This window comes from Notamacropus eugenii, chromosome 2, assembly GCF_028372415.1.
Source record: "Notamacropus eugenii isolate mMacEug1 chromosome 2, mMacEug1.pri_v2, whole genome shotgun sequence".
In the NCBI taxonomy this organism is placed as follows: Eukaryota; Metazoa; Chordata; class Mammalia; order Diprotodontia; family Macropodidae; genus Notamacropus; species Notamacropus eugenii.
Window position 1 is genome coordinate 156383167 of NC_092873.1, and position 23009 is coordinate 156406175.

Consider the following 23009-nt stretch of genomic DNA (forward strand, 5'->3'; position numbering starts at 1 on the left):
TTAAACTCATAAGATATGGCAAGTTTTTTTCCAAAAGTACTTGAATTGGCTCAGGCCTCTATCCAATGCCAGTTTTCTAGTTATTAACTTCAGGAAAGGCAGTGCCGCACAATGGTCAGAATACTGACTCCTGGTGTCAGAAGACCTGGGTTTAAGTCCCTCCTCAGACACTAGCTATGGGATCTTTGGCTATGTCACTCCTCTTACAAGCACTATTGTCACTCCTCTTAGCCTCAGTTTTCTAATCTATAAAATGGAATAAGGTTAATATAAGGTTAATGGTGGGTGGAGGGAAGAGTTAAAGATCTTCTCCAACCATTAATAGACCTCAGATACCTTTTGTTAATTTCTAATGAGGCCCAGGGTCTCAAGGCCCTCCAGCCCTGAAGTATATAGAGAGTATATATAAAGAGTATATATACTCTGAGGTGAGGTTTTGCTTTGGAGCATATTTTTTGGAAGAAAGCTCATATGCCGGATGAGACTCTGGGCAGCCTTTTTAAAAAGCTCCCTGGCTTTGAAAATCCAGATGTTGGTGCTTCTCTCTGGTAACGATGTATGTATTGTCTATGGTCAGATAGCTGGAAGCCCTGTCAGTTGGTCTTTCTGTTTGTAATTTCTGTTGGTATTTTCTCTGAAGTTCAGAGTGCTGACTTGTTCCCTGAACTAAGTGAATGATATATGTGCTTGATTAAAGTAGACTGTTGACCCCTCAAAAGTTGTTTTCCTTTTAGAAAAGCAGACTAAGAACCTGTACAGCAGGCCCTCCTGTGTATGCTGGGGTCCTTGCTGTTACAAATGGGGAGAATTTCCACAGTACTTATGCCAAAGGGTTGGTGTGAGGTTCAAATGTGATCATTTATGCAAAATGCTTTACAAATATTAAATTGTACTATCCATGTCAACTAGTTATTATGATTATTTTTCTTCCAAAGGACATTTGATGATTTTTATTACATGTCAGTTAGTCAAGTCCAAGTGCGCTCCAAATCTTCACTTTTGCCACATTGCAAAAATGGCACGAAGAGATGTGTGACAAAGGGAGAAATGAACCCTTTATAGGTCCTGGTGCTTTGAACTTGGAAGATTAAAAAAAAATCATAATCTTTCATTTTTTTCCCCAATTACATGTTAAAACAATTTTAAAATACTTTTCAAAATTTTGAGTTCCAAATTCTATCTCTCTCTCCCTGCTTCCCTCCCCACCCAGATTTTAAGCAATCAGATAGAGGTTATACATGTGCAATCATGTAAAACATTTCTATATTAGTCATTTTATACAAAATGTCTTGAATAAAAAAAAGAAAAAAAGTGAAAAATAGTGTGTTTCAGTCTGTATTCAGACAACATCAGTTCTTTCTCTGAAGGCAGATAGCATTTTTCATCATCAGTCTTTTGGGATTGTCTTGGGTCTTTGCATTGCTGAGAAGAGCTAAGTCATTCACAATTCTTTACTGTACAATATTGCTGTTACTGAGTCCAGTGGTCTCCTGGCTCTGTTCACTTCACTATGCATTGGTCATGTAAATTTTTTCAAGTTTTTCTGAAATTATCCTGTTCATCCTTTCTTATAGTTCAATAATATTCCATCACGATCATATACCACAACTTGTTCAACCACTCCCCAACTGATGGGCATCCCTTTGATTTCCAATTCTTAGCCACCACAAAAAAAGTTACTGTAAATATTTTTGTATAAATAGGTCCCTTTTCCCTTTTTTATGTCTTTGGGATATGGATCTAGCAGTGATATTGCTAGATCAAAGGGAATGCAGTTTTATAATTTGGAAGATTTTCAATGGAGATGTCAAAGACTCCTTCACATAACTGCAGAACATCACAGTCTCTCACCTTTCTGCAGCCAGAGAAGGCCAGAATGATTGAAGAAATAAATGCAAAGTCAGTAGGGCTACACATAAAGGAAAACTTTCTTGAAGATAGTATGGATCTTGAGATTAAAAGTAAAAAAAAAAAAACCCTCAAAAAACTACAATAACCAAAATAAAGATTAGTGTGGCTTTTCAACTAAGATAAATAGTAATTCTGATGTGCACATGATACACTTGCTCCAAGGTGCCCACATGTAGTATTCACTGCTGAACAACCATGCCTCAGTTTTATCCTTTCACAGTCTTGAGTGGTAGGAGGCATCTTAACGATATGGATAGTATTGAGGTTGATACTAACAGCCGTCACATGGGGCCCTAAACCCTTATTTTCAATTCTCTTCCCTTCTCATTTCCTATCCTTTATTCACTTCTATCACTCCCCTATCCACAAGAAAAATCTTGTTAAGTTCAGTTAACAACATGGAAACACCTTCATTTTACCATAGATTCAGTGGGATTTAAACAGACCACAGATGACTACTCAGACTGGTATGCTAACTTAATTTGTGGTCCTTTTGTTATACTGGCATCAGCAAGCTTCTCTGCTGACAAAGGTGAAATGAAGAAAAAGCCAGAGAGATGGAGTTTCTGTGTAATTAATAATCAATTTATAATTAGGTTAGCAGATAATAAATTGATGGTGAGTGGTTTCTCTCGGTAACCAAAGAAAACCATGGAGATCCCATGGAGACCTTTGGAAAAGGAGGTGTCCCCGACAGGTGAAAATCAACCCTGATTGGTGAACAATTAATGAGGAAGTGGACATATCAAAGAGTAGGGGGGCCAAATGTCTGTCTCCTGCTGAGAACTTGACTTGATCATGACACTGATCTGCCTTCATCAATTCGGACAAAGGGAGCCATCTCTACCTTGACCATTTTGATTGATTTTCTCCTTCATGAGCTGAGTTACCCTAGACTGCATTGGAGGGGAGCCATCTTTTGGACAGCATAGTTCATTTTGGGGGGAGGGAGGACAGAGGGACCAAGGAACCCTTAAGGGGGTTGCTTCATCATCCTAGGGTACAAGACTTTCAGTGTTGAGTACATCCCTGTAAGGGGCGAGGGGTTTGTACCCAGTGATTTCTAGAATGACTGGACCAATTCACAAGTAACCTAACAGTGCATCTATGAGCTTGTTTTCCTACAGTGTTCCCCAAACCCCAAATTTATCATTTTCCTTTTTATCAATTTTGAAAATCTGATACATATGGGTAAGAACTTCATTATTGCTTTAATTTGTCTAATTATTAGTGATTTGGAGCATTTTATTTTCCATTTGGTTATTGATGACTTGGATTTCATTCTTCATCTGAAAACTCCCTGTTCATATTCTTTGACCATATATCAACTGGAGAAATCTTATTCTCATAAATTTGAATCCTCTCTCTATATATATGTCTTGTAAAAATATATCAGAAAAACTAGCTACAAAGATTTTCCCCAGTTGTCTTTTCTAATTTTAGCCACTTTGGCTTTATTTGTGCAAAAATTTTAAATATTTTTTATAATGAAAATTGTCCATTTCATCTTCTGTGATTCTTTTTATTGTTTGTTCATGAATATCCATGGACCTGAAAGATAATTTCTTCCTTTCTCCTTTAATTCATTTATGATGTGTCTTTTAAGTATCAAGTCATGTAATAATTTAGAACTTCTCTTGATATATGGTGTGAGATGTTGGTATATATCTAGTTTCTGCCAGACTGTTGTCTAGTTTTCCCTGCAGTTTTTGTCAAGTAGTGAACTCTTACTCTAATATCTGGTGTCTTTAGGTTTATCAAACATTTACTTTGTTCTCTTTTACTTTAGCATATCAAGTTCAAAATTTGTTTTGTCAAGCTTTTTTAACCAGTACCAAATGATTCTGATTATTACTGTTTTGTAGTATTATTTGAGGTCTGTTTTTTCCAGTCACTCTTCTTTCACATTTTTTTCATTCCACATCAAGAGATTCTTACTTTTTACTCTTCCAGATGAATGTGGTTATTATTTTCTTTAGATCTACTAGTATAGTTTGATTGATACGGCATGGAATAAGCAAATTGATTTAGATAGCATTATCATTGTCATTGCTTACATTGGCTCAGACTACCGATGAACAATGAACATTTCTCCAGTTATTGGGTCTGTTCTGAGAGTTTTAGAGTTGTTCTCATATAGTTCATGTATGTCTTGACAAGTAATCTTCCAAATATTTTATGTAGTCTGTAGTTATTTTAAATGGATTTCTATGTTTAGCTCTTCCTGCTCGATTTTATTGGAAACATACTGATAATTTTATCTGGGTTTATTTTATTTTTTGGAAACTTTGCTGAAGTTATTGTTTCAATTAATTATTTAGTTGACTCTCTAAAGTTACCAAAACAGGTCATCACATTGTCTTCAAAAACTGATAATTCTGTTTTTGCCCATGCTTATTCTCTCATTTTTTCTTAATTCTATAGCTAGCATTTCTAACACTCCATCGAACAGTAGTGATAATAATGGACATCCTGTTTTACCCTTGATTTTATTGGAAAGGACTTCAGTTTATCCCCATATAACTCTGGATCTTGGTTTTAGATATTACTTAAGGAAAGATCCTTTTATTGCTATGTTCCCTAGCATTTTTTGAAAATTAGGAATGGGTATTGTATCTTGTCAAAAGATTTTTCAAGACTTATTAATATACTCATTTGATTTTCTTATGTCCTTATGATGAATTTGGTCAATGGTGTTTACAGTTTTCCTAATAACAAACCAGCCCTGCATTTCTGACATAAATCCAACCATTTCATCATGTAAAATCTTTGTGACATGCTACAATAGCTTCTTTGCTAATATTTCATTTAAATTATTTGTGCCAAAGTTCATTGGGGATATTGATCTATAGTCTTTTTTCCCTCTGTTTTGGTTCTCCCTAGTTTAGGTATTAAGACCATACTTATTATAGAAGGAATTTTAGTAGGGCTTCTTTCTCTTCCTATTTTTTCAAAAAGTTTAAATAGAATTAGAATGAATTGTTATTTAAAATTTTTGGTAGAATTTGCTTGTAAATTCATCTGGACCTGTGTTGTTTTTTTTCTTTTTTGGGCATTCATTTATGACTTGCTCAATTTCTTTTTCTAAGATATATTTATATTAATATTCTATTTCTTGTTCTGTGCTGAGCAATTTATATTTCTGTAAATATCTATCCATTTTATTTAGATGATCAGTTTTACTGGCACATAGTTAGGTGAAAAAGCTTCTAATAATTGCTTTTGGTTCTCCATTGGTTACAAATTTCACCTTAAAAATTTTTCTTTGAGACCAGCATTTTGGTTTTCTTTTCCCCCCCATCAGATTAGCTAATAGCTTATCACTTTCATTGTTGTTGTTTACTTTAAATTTTGTTAAAATATCCTGGTTTTCAAGGTTTCTATTTTGGTGTTTAACTGTGGGTTTAAAAATTTTTGGTTCTCTAGTTTTTTGGCTTTTTTTTTTTTAGTTGCATGGTTGATTTTTTAATTTACTCTTCTCTACTTTATTCATGAAAGCATTTAGAGACAGAACATTTTCCCTAAGTGTTTCTTTGGCTGCATCCCATAAATTTTGCCATGTTGTCTCGTTATTGTAATTATCTTTAATTAAATTTTTATTCCTATAATGTGTTCTTTGATCCACTCATTCTTCATGAATAACTTATTTAGTTTCTAATTAATGTTTATTATTTGTTTCGAAAATCTTTTGCTGAATGTAATTTTTATTATATTATAGCCAGTAAAAGGGGTATTTAATATATCTGCTTTACTGCATTTACCTCACATTTGTTTGTAAGGTTTTATGCCCTACCTAATAACATGATCAATTTTTGTGAAGGTGCCAAGGATAACTGAGAAAGCAACATCTCTTGATTATGATCCCTTCTCTCCTCTGCCACTGTTCCCACCCTGATGTAGACATCTATCACCTCAAGTCTGGATTATTGCAATAGCTTTCTGGTTGGCTCCAAGTCTCTCCCTACTCCAGTTCATGCTCCACTCCATTGTCAAAGTGCAAGTCTTACCATGTCACATCCCTATCAATAGACTCCAGTGATTCCCAGTTACTTCCAGGAGCAAATCCTTAATTTGATCCAATTCCTTCTGTTCAAATCCCACTTGTGAGAGTCAGTTCCTGGTCTCCCTCAATGCTAGTGCCTTTCCTCTGAAGGTAAACCTTCGATTTACCTTATATTTCCTGGTTGTACTTAGTTTTTTTTTTTTTTTGCAACCAGTCTTTCTCTATTAGATTGTGAGCTCCCTGAATGCAGAGGCTTTTCATTGTATCCCTAGTGCTTAGCATAAACATGAAAAGTTCTTAATCAATGCTTGTTTATTTGACTTGCATTTTCTGAAAGAAAAAAAAATCTACTTTAGGAACACTGAGAGGATTTTTATCCCAACTAAAGGTGGTTTACCTGACAATTATTTTTAACCATATGCATGAGATTAGCTTCTCAATTCAAGGTCTTGAAGTCATTTCATGGATGCTATTGAAAAATGACCAGTTTTCTTGACTAAGTTGCTGATATGGAAGTCTAAAAGAGCTTAAAATTGTGCTAAGACATCACTGTATAAGAAAAAAAAATGTTTGCACCAATCTACAGGTCTCCCGATAATGAGGAGGCACTTCCCCTTGCCAAGCTAATCCCTTCTAACTTTAGTTCTTTATTCTGTTTCTTGATAGATTTTTCTGTCCTCCCTTTCATTACTTCATTTCTCTCATCTTCAATCTTTCCTTCTCTACTGCCCCATTTTTATATATTATATATGCATATATATTTTAATTCTTTTTTATATTCTCCAAGCTATCCTCAAGATGGCTTTCTGAAAACTCCATCTAGGTTTAAGGTACCCATTGGGTCAGGATCTATTCAAAACCACTGCACATGGGTACCTTCCCCACCCTGCGTCTGATGCTTCCCTTTTATCAGATCAACCCATTAGACAAAGACTAGCAAAAATCCTTCCATGTACAAAAGCACATTCTCCCACAGTTTCCTAGGCCACCAGTAAGAGAGGGAATTTTTATAATTTGAAAAATTCATGTGCCTAAGGTTGTTTCCTAGATTTAGAGACCCTCTATCTCCAAATCTACTTGTTGCTTCCCTTTAGAGATGATGATGATGGCATGGACTGCTTTCTCTGCTGTGCTGTTGGTGCCACCTATTGATGATCCAATGAATTGCCACTAAGTAGTTTCTTTTATCTGGTATTTTTCCTCCAAATTGTTGCAAGGCTTTTTCTCCCCAAAGAGAGAACATTTATAACTTTAAAAAAGTGCAGAGCTTCACAGTTATTTCAGGTCTTCCATGAGAGAGATAGAACCACTGTCAAACTCCACCAGTGTCATAGAATTCCTGAGTTAAATCTGTCTTTTAAAATATGACTCCAATTTCCCTATCAGCAAGATCACCCCCAGCTCAGCTTTGTAACTGACCTGGGATGAATTTATTTCACAATACTCGAGTTGTTTCTTTCTAGCTGCTTGCAGTATTTTCTCTTTGATCTGGGAACTCTGAAATTTAGACACAATGTTCCTAGGAGTTTCTCTGTTCAGGTCTCTTTCAGGAGGTGATCGGTGGATTCTTTCCATATTTATTTTGCCCTCTGATTCTAGAACATCAGGGCAGTTTTCCTTGATAATTTCATGGAAGATGATGTCTAGGCTCTTTTTTTTGATCATGGCTTTCAGGTAGTCCCATAATTTTTAAATTATTTCTCCTGGATCTATTTTCCAGGTCAGTTGTTTTTCCAATGAGATGGTTTACATTATCCTCTATTTTTTCAAACTTTTGGTTTTGTTTACTAACTCCTTGGTTTAACTCATAGTCATTCATTTCCCTGAACTCAATTCTCTCTTTCAGAGAACTATTTTGTTCAATGAGCTTTTGAAACTTCTCCTCCATTTGGCTAATTCTGCTTTTTAGAACCTCCTTTTCCTCATTGGCCTTTTGGACCTCTTTTTGCAATTGAGTTAGTCTCTTTTTAAAGGTGTTATATTCCTCAGCATTTTTTTGGTTCTCCTTTAGTAAGCTGCTAACTTGTTTTTTAAGGTCTTCTATTGCCTGATCCCAGTTTAAGTTCCCTTTGGAGGCAGAGGCCTTGACTTCCTCTGACAGTAAGCCTTGTTCTTCCTCATTGGAAAGGATGGGGGAGACACCTGTTCCCCAAGAAAGTAACCTTCTATGGTCTTATTTTTTTTCCCCTTTCTTGGGCATTTCCCCAGCCAGTTACTTGATTTCTGAGTTCCCTCTTCACAACCACCTCACCTCTAGTTCCACCAAGCTGAGATTCAGATGAGTTGCTCCAAAGCCTCAGGGGCTTTAGGCAGGGGCAGGGCTGCTATTTACTGTGAGATTAAGATCAGCTGCTCAGGTCGGGGCAGGGCTGCCACACAGGGTTCAGTTTCCTCAGGGGGTTTATGATGAGACTTTCAACAATGGATGTGAGCTGTTGCCTGCCTTGGGAGCCTTGTCTGCTGCTGCCTCTCCTGCTGCCACCTGAGGAGACCTGAGTTATGGGGACACTCTGCTCCCTTCTTGGCAGCTGAAAAAACCCTGTCACTGACTTTTAGCACCCGTGGGTTGAGGGACCTTTGCTGCTGCTGGAGATTCTGTCCCTGAAGCCTGCTTGGATCTGCTCCTCTTGGTGCTGCATGGCCAAGGCTGGGCTGGGCTCTGCTCTGCATCCGTCAGTCTTTCAGGTCACTCTGGGCAAGAAATCTCCTCCACTTCATTGTTCTGTGGCTTCTGCTGCTCTAGAATTTGTTGAGAGTTCTTCTTTACAGGTATTTTATGGGCTGTGGGGTAAGAGCTAGTGTATGTGTATCTTTCTACTCTGCCATCTTGGCTCCCCCCCTTGACGAATTTATTTCAGCTCCCATAATGCTTCTGGTAGTATTATCAGGGGCATGCAGATTAACCCAGTGGTTTTAGGTCCCCTTTACACTCTTAAAAATTATTAAAGACCACCGCCCCCTACTCACACCCTCTAAGAGCTTTTGTTTGTGTGGATTATGTATCTATTGATATTTACAGTATTAGAAATGGAAATACCTTAATTTCATTATGAAAAGTTTTGACTTCACAAACTACCCCAAAAGTGTCTCAGGGAGCCCCAGATCACACTTTGACCTAGAGTTGAAGTTAGTCATATGGGAGTGATGGATTGAAGGGGAAGAGGGAAAGGAAGAAGTATATAGTGTCTACTCTGTGACAGGCATTGTGTTAAGCATTTTACCTATTTCTCATAACCCTGAAAGGCAGATGATATTATCTCCTTTTTTAGAGAGGTGGAAACTGAGGTTAAATTTGTCCAGGGTCACTGGCATCTGAGGCTGCATCTGAACTCAGTTCTTCCTGACTACACTTAGCCCTCTACCCATGATGTCACCTAGCTAGCTATAGCTGCCAATCATTGTGTTGACATTTCTACAACTATACCCAAACTGCTGTAGTCCTTAGGTTTCTAAAGCCTTCGCTTCACTTACCCTGCCATCCCCTGAAACTAACACCCTTCAAAGCCAGTCTCCCAAAGTCACTTATACTGATTGCCTCCATTTCCTTATTTCTCAATACATTGCAATTTATTTTCCAACCCCATCATTCTACTGAAACTACTCACTCTGAGGTTAACAATGATTTAAATGCTAAATTCAATGGTCCACGGAATTTGACCCATCTTTGCAGTTTATATTATGATCGTCATTCATCTGCTCTTGTACTGCTTTCTTATTTTTTCTCCTTTCCATTTGTTTGATCACTCATTGCCTTTTGTTGGCTCAATATTCCTCTCTTCTCCATCAACTCTGGGTGTCCCACTGAGGATCTGTTCTGGGCACTTTTCTCTCTACAATTTCATAGTGCTCTATATAATCTCCTGTGTTCAACAGTGTGTATACACATAGTTCCTAAACCTGTATGATATTTTAATCTTTTCTGAACTGTTATATATACACATATATGTATATATGGATATGTGTATACATATACATATACACATATACATATATACATACATATCTATCTATCTATCTATCTATCTATCTATCTATCTATCTATCTATCTATCTATCTATCTATCTATCTATCATCTCTCCAGTTCCAAAGCCCATTAGTATGGGATTCTCTCCTTATGAGAGATAAATGCCTGCCCCTTGTGAAAGGCAGAGTTCATAAGAGCCCAAATGAGCTTCAGTTCTCAGCCGGTCTTCTGTAGGACTCTGAGATTTGAGTCCTTTCAAGTGATTCTGGTTTTCAGCTTCAAGAAAGAATTTGGAAGAGGCCAACCCCTTTTTCAGGTTACTGAAGGAAAACATGAGAAGAGCTGGCAGTCTCCATCATGTCCCCTCTCCTAGCTTGCTATACCAGAGACTTTAGGAAGTTTTCCCCTTAGGTGAGATCAAAGACATTCTTTCTTGGTTGAATTTCCAATGGGAGAGTGCTTTCATTTTGTATTGTCTGTTACATATTTTCCTCTCTTTCTCTGCTTACTGTTTTGTTATGATAAATGGGTTTCTTTGCTATTTGCTTGTTCATTGTGGAAATGGTATTTGATGGGACAGGGATCAAACCTTGCATATGGAGTTTAGGGTCCCATTCTTCCAATAATGATAAAATAATTAGAAGTTAGATTGAACCTGATCATAGCCACTAGACTAAAAATATTTAAAGGAGCTGGTAGATAAAATTTTAGCCCAGTCTCCCCTTCCTCTGTGGAGAGCAGAGTGGCTTCTGCTCCCAACTTCCTGTTCCTTTTCCTGGCAAATCTCCCTTGGAGAAAGATGAGGGAAGAGGCTAGAGATGTTTAATCCGCCTCCCTTCAAGCCTCTCAACTACAAACCTTGCTTTGTAGGGGCCTCACTACATGTGTTGGGCCCACTCTTGTTACGTATAACCAATGGCTTTCTATATATCTTTACCTAGATGGTATCTCAAACTTGGCATTTCCAAGATGGAACTCATTCTTCTTCCCCTCAAAATTTCTCTGTTTCTACAGAATAAATCAACATCCTTCTAGTTATTCAAGTTTATAACTTTAGAGTGATTCTTGAATCTTCCCTCTCTTGCACCTCCCCCAACCTCCACGTCCCATCAATTGCCAGATACACACTGCTCAATAGTTATCAATAATTAATATGCTTTGTAGTATCTTCCTCTCTACTAATATACACTAACTTAGTTCAAGTCTTCATCACTTCTCACCTGAACCATTGCAGTAGTCTCTTAATTGGTCTACCTACTTTCCAATCCATCTTTTACTTGGTTGCCAACTTAATATGCCTAAAACAGCGTAACTCCCCTACTAAAGAAATCTTCAGTAGCTCACTATTGCTTCTGTGATAAAATGCTACACTACCTCCTTAGCCTTGTATTTAAAGCCATCCACATTCTAGATCCCATCTCCATCCTAGACTTACTTTCTATCATCCTCCTTCACACATTCTATATTTCAGTCAGACTGCACTACCAACTGTTCCCCAGTTCCAGCAGTTTACAGTTCAATTTGCAACAGTCTTTCCCTATGTTATCTCCCCACGACAATAAAACAAAGAAACATGAATTCCGTTTGCATTTTCTTTGTTCAAGGTGTTTATTGCATCTCAGAGGGCATACATACATGCACTGGGTTTTTAAACCAAAATACAAAGAAAAGCCATTTTGAAATTAGCTTCATGTTATTTTTCCCCCATTACAGTGTATGTTATCCCCACAGTAAATTCAGATACAACCACTTGTAAATGGTACCATACAGCGATTAAATAATTTGAAAGACTTAGGTGAACATCTTTCCAACCCAATAAGCTTTCACAAAGAGCTGCCAAGCCACTTGTAACACTGATCAACAGTGACCTCATTTCTGCATCAAAATCTTCAGCCAAGCCATCAGCACAAACAGCATGGGAAAAAAAAAAAAAACCAAAAAGGGGAAAATACAATATGTACACTGAAAGAGCATATTCATTGAATTAGTTTAAATCCTAATTATAAATGGTACAAAAAAAAAAAACCCTACTCAGAGCTCATTTTAGGAATGGAGAAACATTAGTCTATGATACACAGACACACACACACACACACACAACTACTAAACAGATGTACATAAAAGGTGAAGTAAAAATAACAATCTTTGTAGTAATATTCTGAGTACCAACATACCAAAGAGTGCCTCCACAATAACTTTAAACCCCTTATTAGGGAGCACAATTAGGGTTGCTTTTTTTCAACTACATGAGGAGAAACTGACCATTTACTTATTCTTCAGCGCTTTTAAGCAAAACTGGATAAATAAGCCAATTTAGATGCAAAACTTGTCAAATATAATTAAAATATACATTTTAAAATATAACAATGATACATATGGTATTCTTTCCAATATGATTCTTCATTCTTGGTAAGGTAGCTTCAAGGAGAAGTGTTTATTATGGAAGTTAACCTTTATATTCCTTTAAATAATAATATTTCTCAACATATACAGTGCCACAAAAATAAACATTTCTCACAACAACTGAAATTCCTGTGATTGGAAAAATGTACTCCACACCAAAAAAAGTTTTGTATATTTAAGAGTGTTTTCCTTATCATCTGATATTATCACATATACCTTGTAACAGAGATACAGAAGGAAACAAAACTTAATGGAGAAAATTTTAGGGTTTGTCCAAAAGTTATATACATTGAAACCTTCAAAAAACACAGACACATCGCTCCAAACAGCTCACCATACAACAGCTGCATAATCTGTCCCACAGGAGGTTCAGAAAAGCACTAAAGGCATCAGAAACATACATCCATCGTCTAAATCGTAAAACACACAAATAACCCCAATACACTAAAAGTGAGAGAGCTGGGATAACAGCTAAGGTAGTACACATCCTAATGTTCACTTTCACAGCTGGGCTACACATTGTGGAAGAGAAGGTATGAAGAAGCACTGGGTTTGGTACTGGTGGCTCACTTTGAAACTCTGAGCATCAAACTTATTTGTAGTCTCCAAACTCACATTTCCCCCCTTATTCAGTCACAAAAACTGCAGCTGTGGAGTAAAAAAAAAATACTTCAATTAGAAAGTAGAATGTAATAGTATTTTTCAAAGTACACCTCAGATCTGTTTAGGTTTCCACAAAGTCTCACATCAATATGACTAAATCAAAATTTATATTCCTTTTAGATCGTCGATTTAGAGCTGGAAGAAACCTTGGAGGTTCTTTAGTTCAACACCTTCCATTTTGTAGATAGGAAAATGAAGCCTGAATTTTTTTTGAACTTTGAAAATTTCTCCCTGTACATCCTCAGAGCTCCCAAAGTACATGTTCTTAATTATAAGAATGAGCAAAAAAAAAAATCACAACTAGGATTTAAAATCTTCTTCAGAAAATACAGTGGGGAAACTTTCAAATATAAGTTACTTGAAAATCTTATATTATTATTTAGATTAGTTTGAAATGCTTTGCTTCTAAAATTAAGTATAGCTATTTAAAAAGGCCCTGTCATACAGCTACTTCTTCCATTCTATTTAGTTTTATTATAAAATGGAGTGATGAACTAAGTCAAATAACAAAGCAGAGAATACAGTGAGTCACTGCACCAAATTTCAAAGTGATCAAAGGTCTGTGAGAAGCAATGGTGTTCTAAAGGGAGGGAACACAGATCCTGGTGCTCCTCTCCTTAAACCTTTGAATGGGAGTGGAAGTTGTCCTCAGTGTCTCCCTCTTGATCCAGTCCAAACCAGACCACATGAAAGCAGAGGGAACTGGAGAAAAATGATACCTGGGTGCTAAAGGCTGCAAATCTGGTTGTTATTTTGCCAGCTGACTGATGAATTTAGGTATAGAGTTGAGATTCCAAATAAAGAAATATGAGAGCATGAAAATATAAACCAGGAGCCTCCAACCCTTGAAAACTTACAACACATAGTAAACAATTTTTAATAAATATTTTCTAAACAAGGTTTTCCTTAGTACAAATGCTCACCATTAATTCTTTTGTAGCAGTATAATTATATTATACAGTGTTCCAAAAATCTTAGTTCAGTTTTAAGCATTACTAGCCACATAATTTAAATGTAATGATTTGAACACAAGAAATAGTTAAACACCATGTGATCACTACAAACAAGTCCACTAAAAGCTGGATATCATATACCTTAAATTGTTTATAAGAAATCCTTGATGTTCAGATCCGCTAGTGGGTCCTTTGTTGGAGGTTTCTTGGGGCTCTGAGTGGAAGGTGTGGGGCTTGGAGAAAGCTAATGGAAGAAAAGCCAGACAAAGAAAGCATGCATAGAAAGTAAACAGGGATATAAAAGCATTAGGTAGAACACAAACAACTACACAGAACAAACATGCAAAAGATTAGATGCCTAAAGTTTACAACCTGCCCCCTCCAAAAAAAAAACAAGAACAAAAAACCAAGACCCACAATACATTGTTCTTCTTAGTCAAAATATAATATTTGATTTGAGATTGGAAAAATATATAGTTTATATAACCTCAAACACTTCAGTATCAGGTTTTGATGAAAAATAAAATTTGGAGACTTTGGCAGAATAAGACTTCAATCTCAGTAAGGATGATGTAGGCTAGTTTAGATACATACACACACACTTATATCACAAGTGTATAGTCAAAACCCATATCTCTACATGAAGAAATTTTTATATCAAGATATTAGTATCACTAAGCTAACAAAGTTGAATGGATTTTTCCATACTAAGAATGAGTTTGCAGAAAGCTGTTTAAGAATTACTCAGTGATTAGTAAAGTATACTTAGAATACTAGAATACTTAGTATACTTAGAATACTTAGAATATCAACAAGTGCTAATCAAAAATAAGCAAGTTTATTCAAATTGGATAAACTTATCCAGATAAATCTTGTCTCTAAAAACAATTCATTGTTTTCTCTTGGCCAATTTTAACCTTTAAGACAGAAGATGGTAAAGTTGATTATTAATAGAAGATGAATGTCTCTTAATTATACAGGTAAATATCCATACAGAATTTGAAAGAAAAAACTGGACTCTATTTTGGTTCAGCTGCTATCGAAGTCATTTCATGATGTGTCTAGACCAGAGAGGAGGGGTCAGGAACTTGGCAGTTTTTTGTTTCCTTTTTTGCTAAGAGGAATGGGAAAAAACAAAACTAAACAAAACAAAGTCCTTGTTTGTAAAATACAAATATAGTAAGTGACATTTGTGTAGTTTTCTAACTTTCATCATGGGGGATAATTGGTGTGTCTTTTATGTTATATCAAATAAAGCTTCAGAGAAGCAAGGAAGTAGGTTAATTGAGTGGAAATCAGATTGTTCAGATACATTATTACAGCCAAGTTTATCTCTCAGTTTACTAATTTTAAAGTAGGAACAGTGTTTTATGAAAAGTAGTGTAGATCTGTGAATAAAACATGGATCTTAGAATTAGGAAGACCTGAGTTCAGGCTCTATCTCTGGAGTATACCAGGTTTATGGTATGGACAAATTACAACTTAATGAATGCACACTGACTTGTTGATTTGGCAATCTTTTAATGCCTCCAGGCAATCCCCTGAGATTCCAAATGAGAGGATTTGCTAATCTATATTGGTGGAGGGATTTTCCACACTGGGAGTCCCCATGCTGATGAACTCATAGGTTTGCACAACTCAAAAATTTTTACATGAAGATATAAACCAGGTTTAGAGTTCCTTAGACAATAAGGTCTATTGAAATTCAGGGTATCCTTTTATGATGAACAACTTCAAGTGAGATGTAATCTCCACCAACTGAACTGAAATTGGAAAAGAAACCAAAAAAGAACTAATATTGATGTAGAATAGGTTGTTAGAATTATAATAGCTCATATTTGTATAGAACAATAATATTTACAAAGTGCTTCCCTCAAAACAACCGTGGGAAGTAGGTGATGAAGGACTTATTATTCCCATTTTACAGATGAGGGAACTGAGGCACAAAGAGGTTAACACTAATATAAGGGTAGAAGAGGTAGCTTCAACTTGTGCTTCCCACCCTGACTGGCTGGGGTGACTACGGGGAAGTCACTGATCTTCTCTTGGCCTTGATTTTCTCATCTGTAAAAGGGGTTAACACAGTAGCATTGATGCCATAGATTTTGATACTCAAGTGAGATAATTTAAATGAAGCACGTAATCTTTTAAGTATTATATGTCAGTGGTTAGCATTATTCTCTATCATACTCAGATTTCTGCTCCTTTAAGGATACAGGGAAATAGTTCTTAAGACAATTCAGTTTTCCATCAATCAGGACAAAACCATAATACAGAGGTTTACCATGTAATCACATTATAAGAAGAATCTTACCAATCTAATTTTTTTTGGTTAAATTTGACAACAGATAAGGAAAAAACCCTTCATTTTTTCTTGATTATCATGCAGTGCCTGTTCCAAATCTTCTCTCTGCTTACAAGCCCTTATAAGCCATCCTTGCCCTCCATCTCTCTTTCTGAAGCATATGACTTTGCTTTTTCCATTACAGAGAAAGTTTTAAGGTCATTTATGGAGAATGAGTTCCCTCATTTCCTCCTTCCCACTTCTCAAAATATCTTTTCTGCTTTTGGTGCGGTCTGGCCCTTTCTCCTTGCCAAGACAAATCTATCTGTGCTTCTCATACCAATTTCTCTCATCTCTTTTTCCGTCTTTGCCATGTTGATTATTCTTCTCCCTTCCATCTTGAATCTCCTCCTATTCACGTACTCTTGCTGCCCATAGACATTCCCAGGTCTTCCCCATCGTTTCATCCCCTAAATCTATCATATAATTTTCATATATTTTTTTCACTGCACTGCTGAGGTCCTAGAAAAGATATTTACTCTAATGTCTCCACCTTCTCACCACCACTCAGTTCTCAGCTTTTAGCAATATGGACTCTACCTCAACCAACCTACTGAAATTGCTCTCTCCAAGATCAGCAGTGAGCTCAGCTGCTAAATTCAGTGGCTTTTCTCTGCAGTCCTCAATTTCCTTGACCTCTCTCTGCCACTTCAGATTCTGTTAAACACTGCCTCTCCCTAGACAGCTGTTCTCCCTTGGCTTCTGTGACAAGGCTCTCTCTTCCTGCCTGTCTCCTTTGCTGACCCCAATTATGGATGAATTTAATTGCTGAATTTTAACATCACCCCTCGGGTTCAAGCATCTTTAATACACAGATGAGTCACACAGACATATGTTTAGCCCTAATCATTCTCCTGAACCACAGTCCTGAATTACCAACTGCCTGTATGCCTCCATAGCTGTATGTCTCACTGACATCTCAAGTTCAACAGGCCCAAAGCAGAACTCACTATTTTCCCCAACATCCATCCCTTCTCTATACTTCACTATTTATTTTGAGGATTCCATAATCTTAGTCACTCAGTTTCACAACCTGGAGTTGTCTTTAACTTTTCCTTTCTCTCCATGCCACCAGACTAATCAGTTGCCACATCTTGGCAATGTTACTTTCAGAACATCTCACTCTGTTCACCACAGTTTCCTCAATTGTACAATGGAGATACTAATAACACCTACCTCCCAGGGTTGCTGGGGGTTCAGATGAGATAATACTTGTACAGCACTGGTACACAGTAGGCACTATATAAATACTTACTAGCTATTATTATTTTTGATCTCTCCAAACACATACACACATACATGTATTTATATATTAATATATATAATATGCACATATACATATATACATCTGTGTATATGCAGTATACCCCATTAAACTATAAACTTCTTGAGAGAAGGGACTGGTTTTTTTTGTCCTTGTATCTTCAACATCTAGCAAATTAATTGCACATAGTAGTATTGGCCTGAGAAGTGATGAATTTAATTCTGTAAGGCTTATTTACTTCAATCAGCTCTGTTGGATGGAGCATGATGCTAACAAGGCTAAGACTGAGGGTCATACTAGTTAGTTACATATAGAGAAGATTAAACTTTAGTGTTATTCTTATCCTGGTTCAATATTTTGCAAATGCAGCATGTCAGTCATGAAGGACACAGAGAATTAAGCTGGATCCATTCCTGAAAAACAGTTCCAAGGTCATGTATTGTTCTGTCTTTGTAGAGAAAGAGAGTATATATTGTGAGCCACAAAGAGACGACGTTCTTTTCTGTAGCGTTGTTAGTATGTAACCTCCAACTTAGCAACCTCATTGATCCCTACCACCTTGACCCTTTTAGAAGAATGGAAACTCCAGGTTTCTACCAAATGCAACTCTGACACTATTAATATACTTTTCTCCAAATATTCCCAAATGCCCTTCTTACCCTTCTTACCAGGTTGCCCTTACATTGAAGTTGTAAGAAAAGATCTGGGAAAATAAATGTTTTTTAAACTGTTTACATGGTAATTAATATTCTTGAAACTTTATGTTACTATCTCATTAAAAAATAATAAAAACTCACCTGTGCACCAGGTACAGAGGCAGCTCCAAATGGTGGCCTCATCATAGGTTGTGCAAACATAACTGGCTGCTGTGGCATCATGGGCACACCCGTTCCAGCAGAAGGCTGAAATGTTATTTAAAACTTCAGAACATGAAAGTGAATCCGTTATACAGAGAAATTTAATCAAGGCGATCTCTTACCATTCCAAATCCTGTGCCTGGCTGTCCGACAGGTGGTGCACCAGCAACAGGAGGAACTGTACTAGCTCCTTGCTAAAAACATGCAAAATATGCACACGATTTTTTAAAGCTCATAAAATATGATTTGAAAATGAGTGAGTTCATAGTATGTGAATTTTATAGTTTGTCTCTCAGACTTCACAACTAAATATCAGACCTAACTGCAGAGAGGGTTACTACTTTTATGGTGTGATGGTATACAACATCATGTTACCAGCTGACATGTAGTATTTTCTCACCAGTTTTTTCTCCCATCTCATTCTCACACTCATCACTTAGGCACAACTCCTTTCCACCCTATTACCCTACACATGACATTCTCCTCCTCCCCCATCTCTTCTCCCTTCCCTGGTCTAACTTATATCCTGTTTTCCTACTGTAAACACTTGAAAGATTTCTAAAGAATGCCTTTCTTTCCTGGATCACTGTATGCTCAGATAAGTGCTGGGCCTGACCTTTAATCATAAGGCTTTCTCTTGTATCTTCAATCCAACTTTACTGTTTTCTCTATTAAGGCTACTTATCTGCCTAGAATATACCTTTATGTCTTTGAACTTTGACTGAAGACCTTTTTGTACCTGGAGAGAATCATTTCTTAATAACATTTAGGAATACCATTTACATATAACATATTACCAAAAATATCTCACAAAATGGGATACTAAGAAAGTAAAAGCAGTTAGAAAGTTAGGGAACTGAAGTGAACCAACCACTAAATTTTCTTAAGGGACATGAACATGTGTTATTAGATTCGCTCTGTCTCACATTCTTGATACATCATCTAAATTCAAACTGTCCAGTGATGATTTTAAAATCTGGTATTTACACAGTCAATGAATATTTATTAAGTGCCTCCTATGTTCAAGGAACTGTGCTAAGAGTCAGGGACACACAAAGAGGCAAAGGCATCTCTGCTCTCCAGAAGCCCACCACCCAATGGGGATGGCAGAGAGAAAACACATCAATAGCAGGTACTCAAAAGAGGAAAGGCACTGAAATTAAACGGGTTTGAGAAAGGTTCCTATAGAAAGTACAATTTTAGTTGGACTTGAAAGAAGTCAGGGAAGCCAGGCGGTAGAGATGAGGAAGGAGACCGTTACAGACATGGGTTATGACCAGGGAAAATGCCTAGAAGAGAGAGATGGAGAGTCTTGTTTGTGGAACAGCCAAGAGGCTGGTAACATTGGGTCAAAGGACAGTAGATGGTAAAGAATAAGGTGTAAGAAAATTGTAAAGGTAGGAAGGGGTTAGATTATGAAGGGCTTTCAACAGAAGATTTTGTATTTGATCCTGGAGGTGACAGGGAGCCACTGTAATTTACTGAGTAGAGGGGTGTCATGACTAGACTTGACTTTTAAGAAAATCACTTTGGTGGCTGAATGGTGGATGGATTGGAGTCAGGAGAGGCTTGAGGCATGCAGACACATGAGCAGGTTATTATACAATAATCTAGGTGTGAGGTGATGAGGGCCTGAAAGAGTAGTGGCAGTATCGTAAGAGAAAGGGGTGTGGATTTGAGAAATACTTTAAAGGTGAAATCAACAGGCCTTAGCAACAACAGATTGGACACGGGGGTTAGGAGGAGTTAGAAACAGTGAAGAATCCAGGAAGACTTGTAGGTTGTAAGCTTGAAGGACTGGGTGAATGGTGTTGCTCTGAACAGTAACAGAAGGTAGGTGGGTAGCAAAGCTTAGGGAGAAAAATAATAAGTTTAATTTTGAACATGTTGAGTTTAAAATGTCTGAAAGGAAGTTAGAGATGTGAGACTGCAGTCAGTAGAGAGGTAGGGCAGTACAGGTAGATTTGAGAATCCTCAGCATAGAGGTGGTAATGAAATCCATGGGAGCTAAAGGGATCACCAAGTGGTATAGAAGGAGAGAAGAGGTCCCAGGACAGAACTTTGAGGCGTGAGTGGTCTAATAAAGAGGAAGAGAACCAGAACAGGGTGAAGATGGAAATCCAGACAAAGAAGAATATGAAGGAAAAGAGAATGATCAACAGCATCCAAAGTTACAGAGGGGTTGAGGAGAATGACAACTGAGAAGAGCCCACTGGATTTAGTAACTAAGAGATCATCGATGACTTTGGGAAGGGTAGTTCCAGTGGGATTATGAGGGTGGAGGCTAGATTGGAAGGGAGTAAGGAGAAACTGAGAGGAGAGAAAGTGGAGGGATCTACTGCAGACTGCCTTTTTAAGGTGTTTAGCCACAAAGGGCAGAAAGAGAGAGAAAGATGATATTTAGCAAGGCTGGAAGTAAGGTTTTTTTTTCAAGATGAGGGAGACATGGCTATGTTTGTAGGCAGTAGGGAAGGAACTGATATACAGGGAGGAATTTTTAAAAAGTGATAGAGTGGGGTTGTCAGAGCAATCTATTGTAGGAGATAGGATGGAATGAGGTAGTTTGAATAAGTACAGGGATTAGCTTTGATAACGAGTAAGGTCACCTCTTCACATGAGACAGCGGTAAAGGAGGAGATAATTGTAGAAGACATCTGAGTGATAGGAGACAAGGGGGAGGGAAGAGGAGTGAACTAACGGTGAGCTATCTCAATTTTTTTCTGTAAAATATGAGAGCTGAGAGAGTAGTGGTGGGGAGGAGCCATGGGAAGTTTCAGGAGAGATGAAAAGATTTGGAAGAGCTGATGTAGAGAGTGGAATAGTGAGTTGATAAGGGAGATATAGAAGGATTGCCTAGCAGCAGTGAGGGCCCAGGTGAGACTGTCATATAAATTTGTAGTGGACTCAGTCAGAATTTTCTCTTTCCTCAGTAGCACATGTGTAGGAGAGAAGGTGATGACAGGCTCAGACTTGGGTGGGTATTATTAATGATATGGTAAGGAAGCTAGGGATTCAAGGGAGGAAAACAGTATAGAGTTGAATTGGTTCACCAAGGGGTCAAGACAGGGTAAAGAAAAAATTTAGAATAAAGTTTTAATTCTCCCAAAGTAATGTTTTATTTTCTAGTCCTCAACTGGAAAGACAAATACCCTAACATGTCTAATATATCCTCTCTTATTCCTTTATTAACATAGATCAAATTACTGTAGCCAAATTCTTGTTAAGGAGAGTATTTCAGGCATATGGGGGGGTGAGGTCTCCTAGACTGAATCCCATGTGAAAAGAATCCCATGTGGTGAACACTAAGTGTTTGAACACTTCCTGAAGTATGGAGATCACTACCTCAAAAGTCCATTCCATTTTTAGAAAGCTATAGCTGTGAAAATTCTAAGGAGCTAAAAATTATTCCTTCCTCTAACTTGAACCCATTGAATCTACAGTTCTGACCTCTATGATGAAAGCCACCTAAATCCACTATCCTCTAGGTCACACCATGCTTAAAAAAACCCTTTACTTGATCCTGATACGACCTCAAGCTGTCTTTTCACTGCCAAATTCCTAGAAAAGTTATCTATTCTATTTCCATTTTCCTCACCTCCCACTAATTTCTCAATCCCTTCCAATTGGTATTTTGACCCTGCCACTTGACAATGATCTCTTCTGAAAAAAATTTTTATTAGAAACTTAACTCTGAATATCAAATATCAAAACCACAGCCTCACTTGCTTACTAATCGTTTACACTTAAAACAATTGCAACACAAATACCATAACAATTTTTCAGTCCTTCCCTCCAAGTCCCCTCAAAATTCTTTGTTTACTTTTCTTTTAACATGTGCAATCAATTAACAAACATTTTTTAAAATGGCTACTATATATTAAACATGCTAAGCATACAAAGTAAAAAAGTAACCTATTCTCTGCCATCAAGAAGCTTACAATCCAATAATACATTTCCTACATATGTATAGGCACATTCAAAACAGAGTTGGTTTTTTTTATCTTGTTTTTGATTATACTTTCAAAGTATGTTACTGACCATGGGACTTCTGGTTCAAAGGGTATAGCTATTTTTGTAATTTTAATTATGCACTGACAGATTATTTTCTAAAAAAAATACTCAAATGCAATTCCACTTGTAATGGATGACTGTTCCAATTTTCCCACAACCTTGCAACCCTTAATTCTGCTTTTTTAATTTGAATAATCTGAATTTATTTTATTTGAATTATTGATAATCAGTAAGGTTTAGAATCTTTAAAAGTAGTTATTAACAATTTGCTTTCTCTTTTGAAAGATCTCATCAGCTTCCGTGGATTTAGCTATCATCTTGATCTATACAGATGATTTTCATCATCTGTTTATCTAACCCTTACATCTCTCTTGACCTCCAGTTTCAAATCTATGATTGCCTATGGAAATCTCAAACTGAATGTCTCATAGAAATTAACTTAAACTCAATAGGTCCCCAAATGAGCTCATTATTTTCCCCTACAAACACTCATCTTTAAAATTTCATTGTAACTGTTGAAGGCACTATCATCTTCTTAGTCACCCAGGTTTAAAATCTAGGTGTCACATCTGTGACACTTCTCACCCTCCTATTTAATCTTTTGTTAAATCCTGTCAGTTCCAGCTTAACAATAT

General features: G+C 36.9%; 1 protein-coding gene across 9 annotated transcripts in view; it reads right to left on the reverse strand.

Annotated features, from left to right (window-relative positions):
* Nucleotides 1-11468: 11468 nt before the first annotated feature.
* The window catches only part of SNAP91 (synaptosome associated protein 91), a 170038-nt gene continuing 158497 nt past the window's right edge, over nucleotides 11469-23009 (reverse strand). For 8 of the 9 annotated variants that reach the window (XM_072642714.1, XM_072642713.1, XM_072642712.1 and 5 more), the window contains 4 exons: nucleotides 18486-18557; nucleotides 18304-18408; nucleotides 14040-14142; nucleotides 11469-12930 (listed from right to left, as the gene is read on the reverse strand). In XM_072642714.1, the coding sequence (XP_072498815.1) occupies nucleotides 14050-14142; nucleotides 18304-18408; nucleotides 18486-18557 (270 nt within the window). In that variant the 3' untranslated portion in view covers nucleotides 11469-12930; nucleotides 14040-14049. The remainder of the gene's footprint in view (nucleotides 12931-14039; nucleotides 14143-18303; nucleotides 18409-18485; nucleotides 18558-23009) is intronic. The other variant, XM_072642708.1, reaches the window with a different exon arrangement.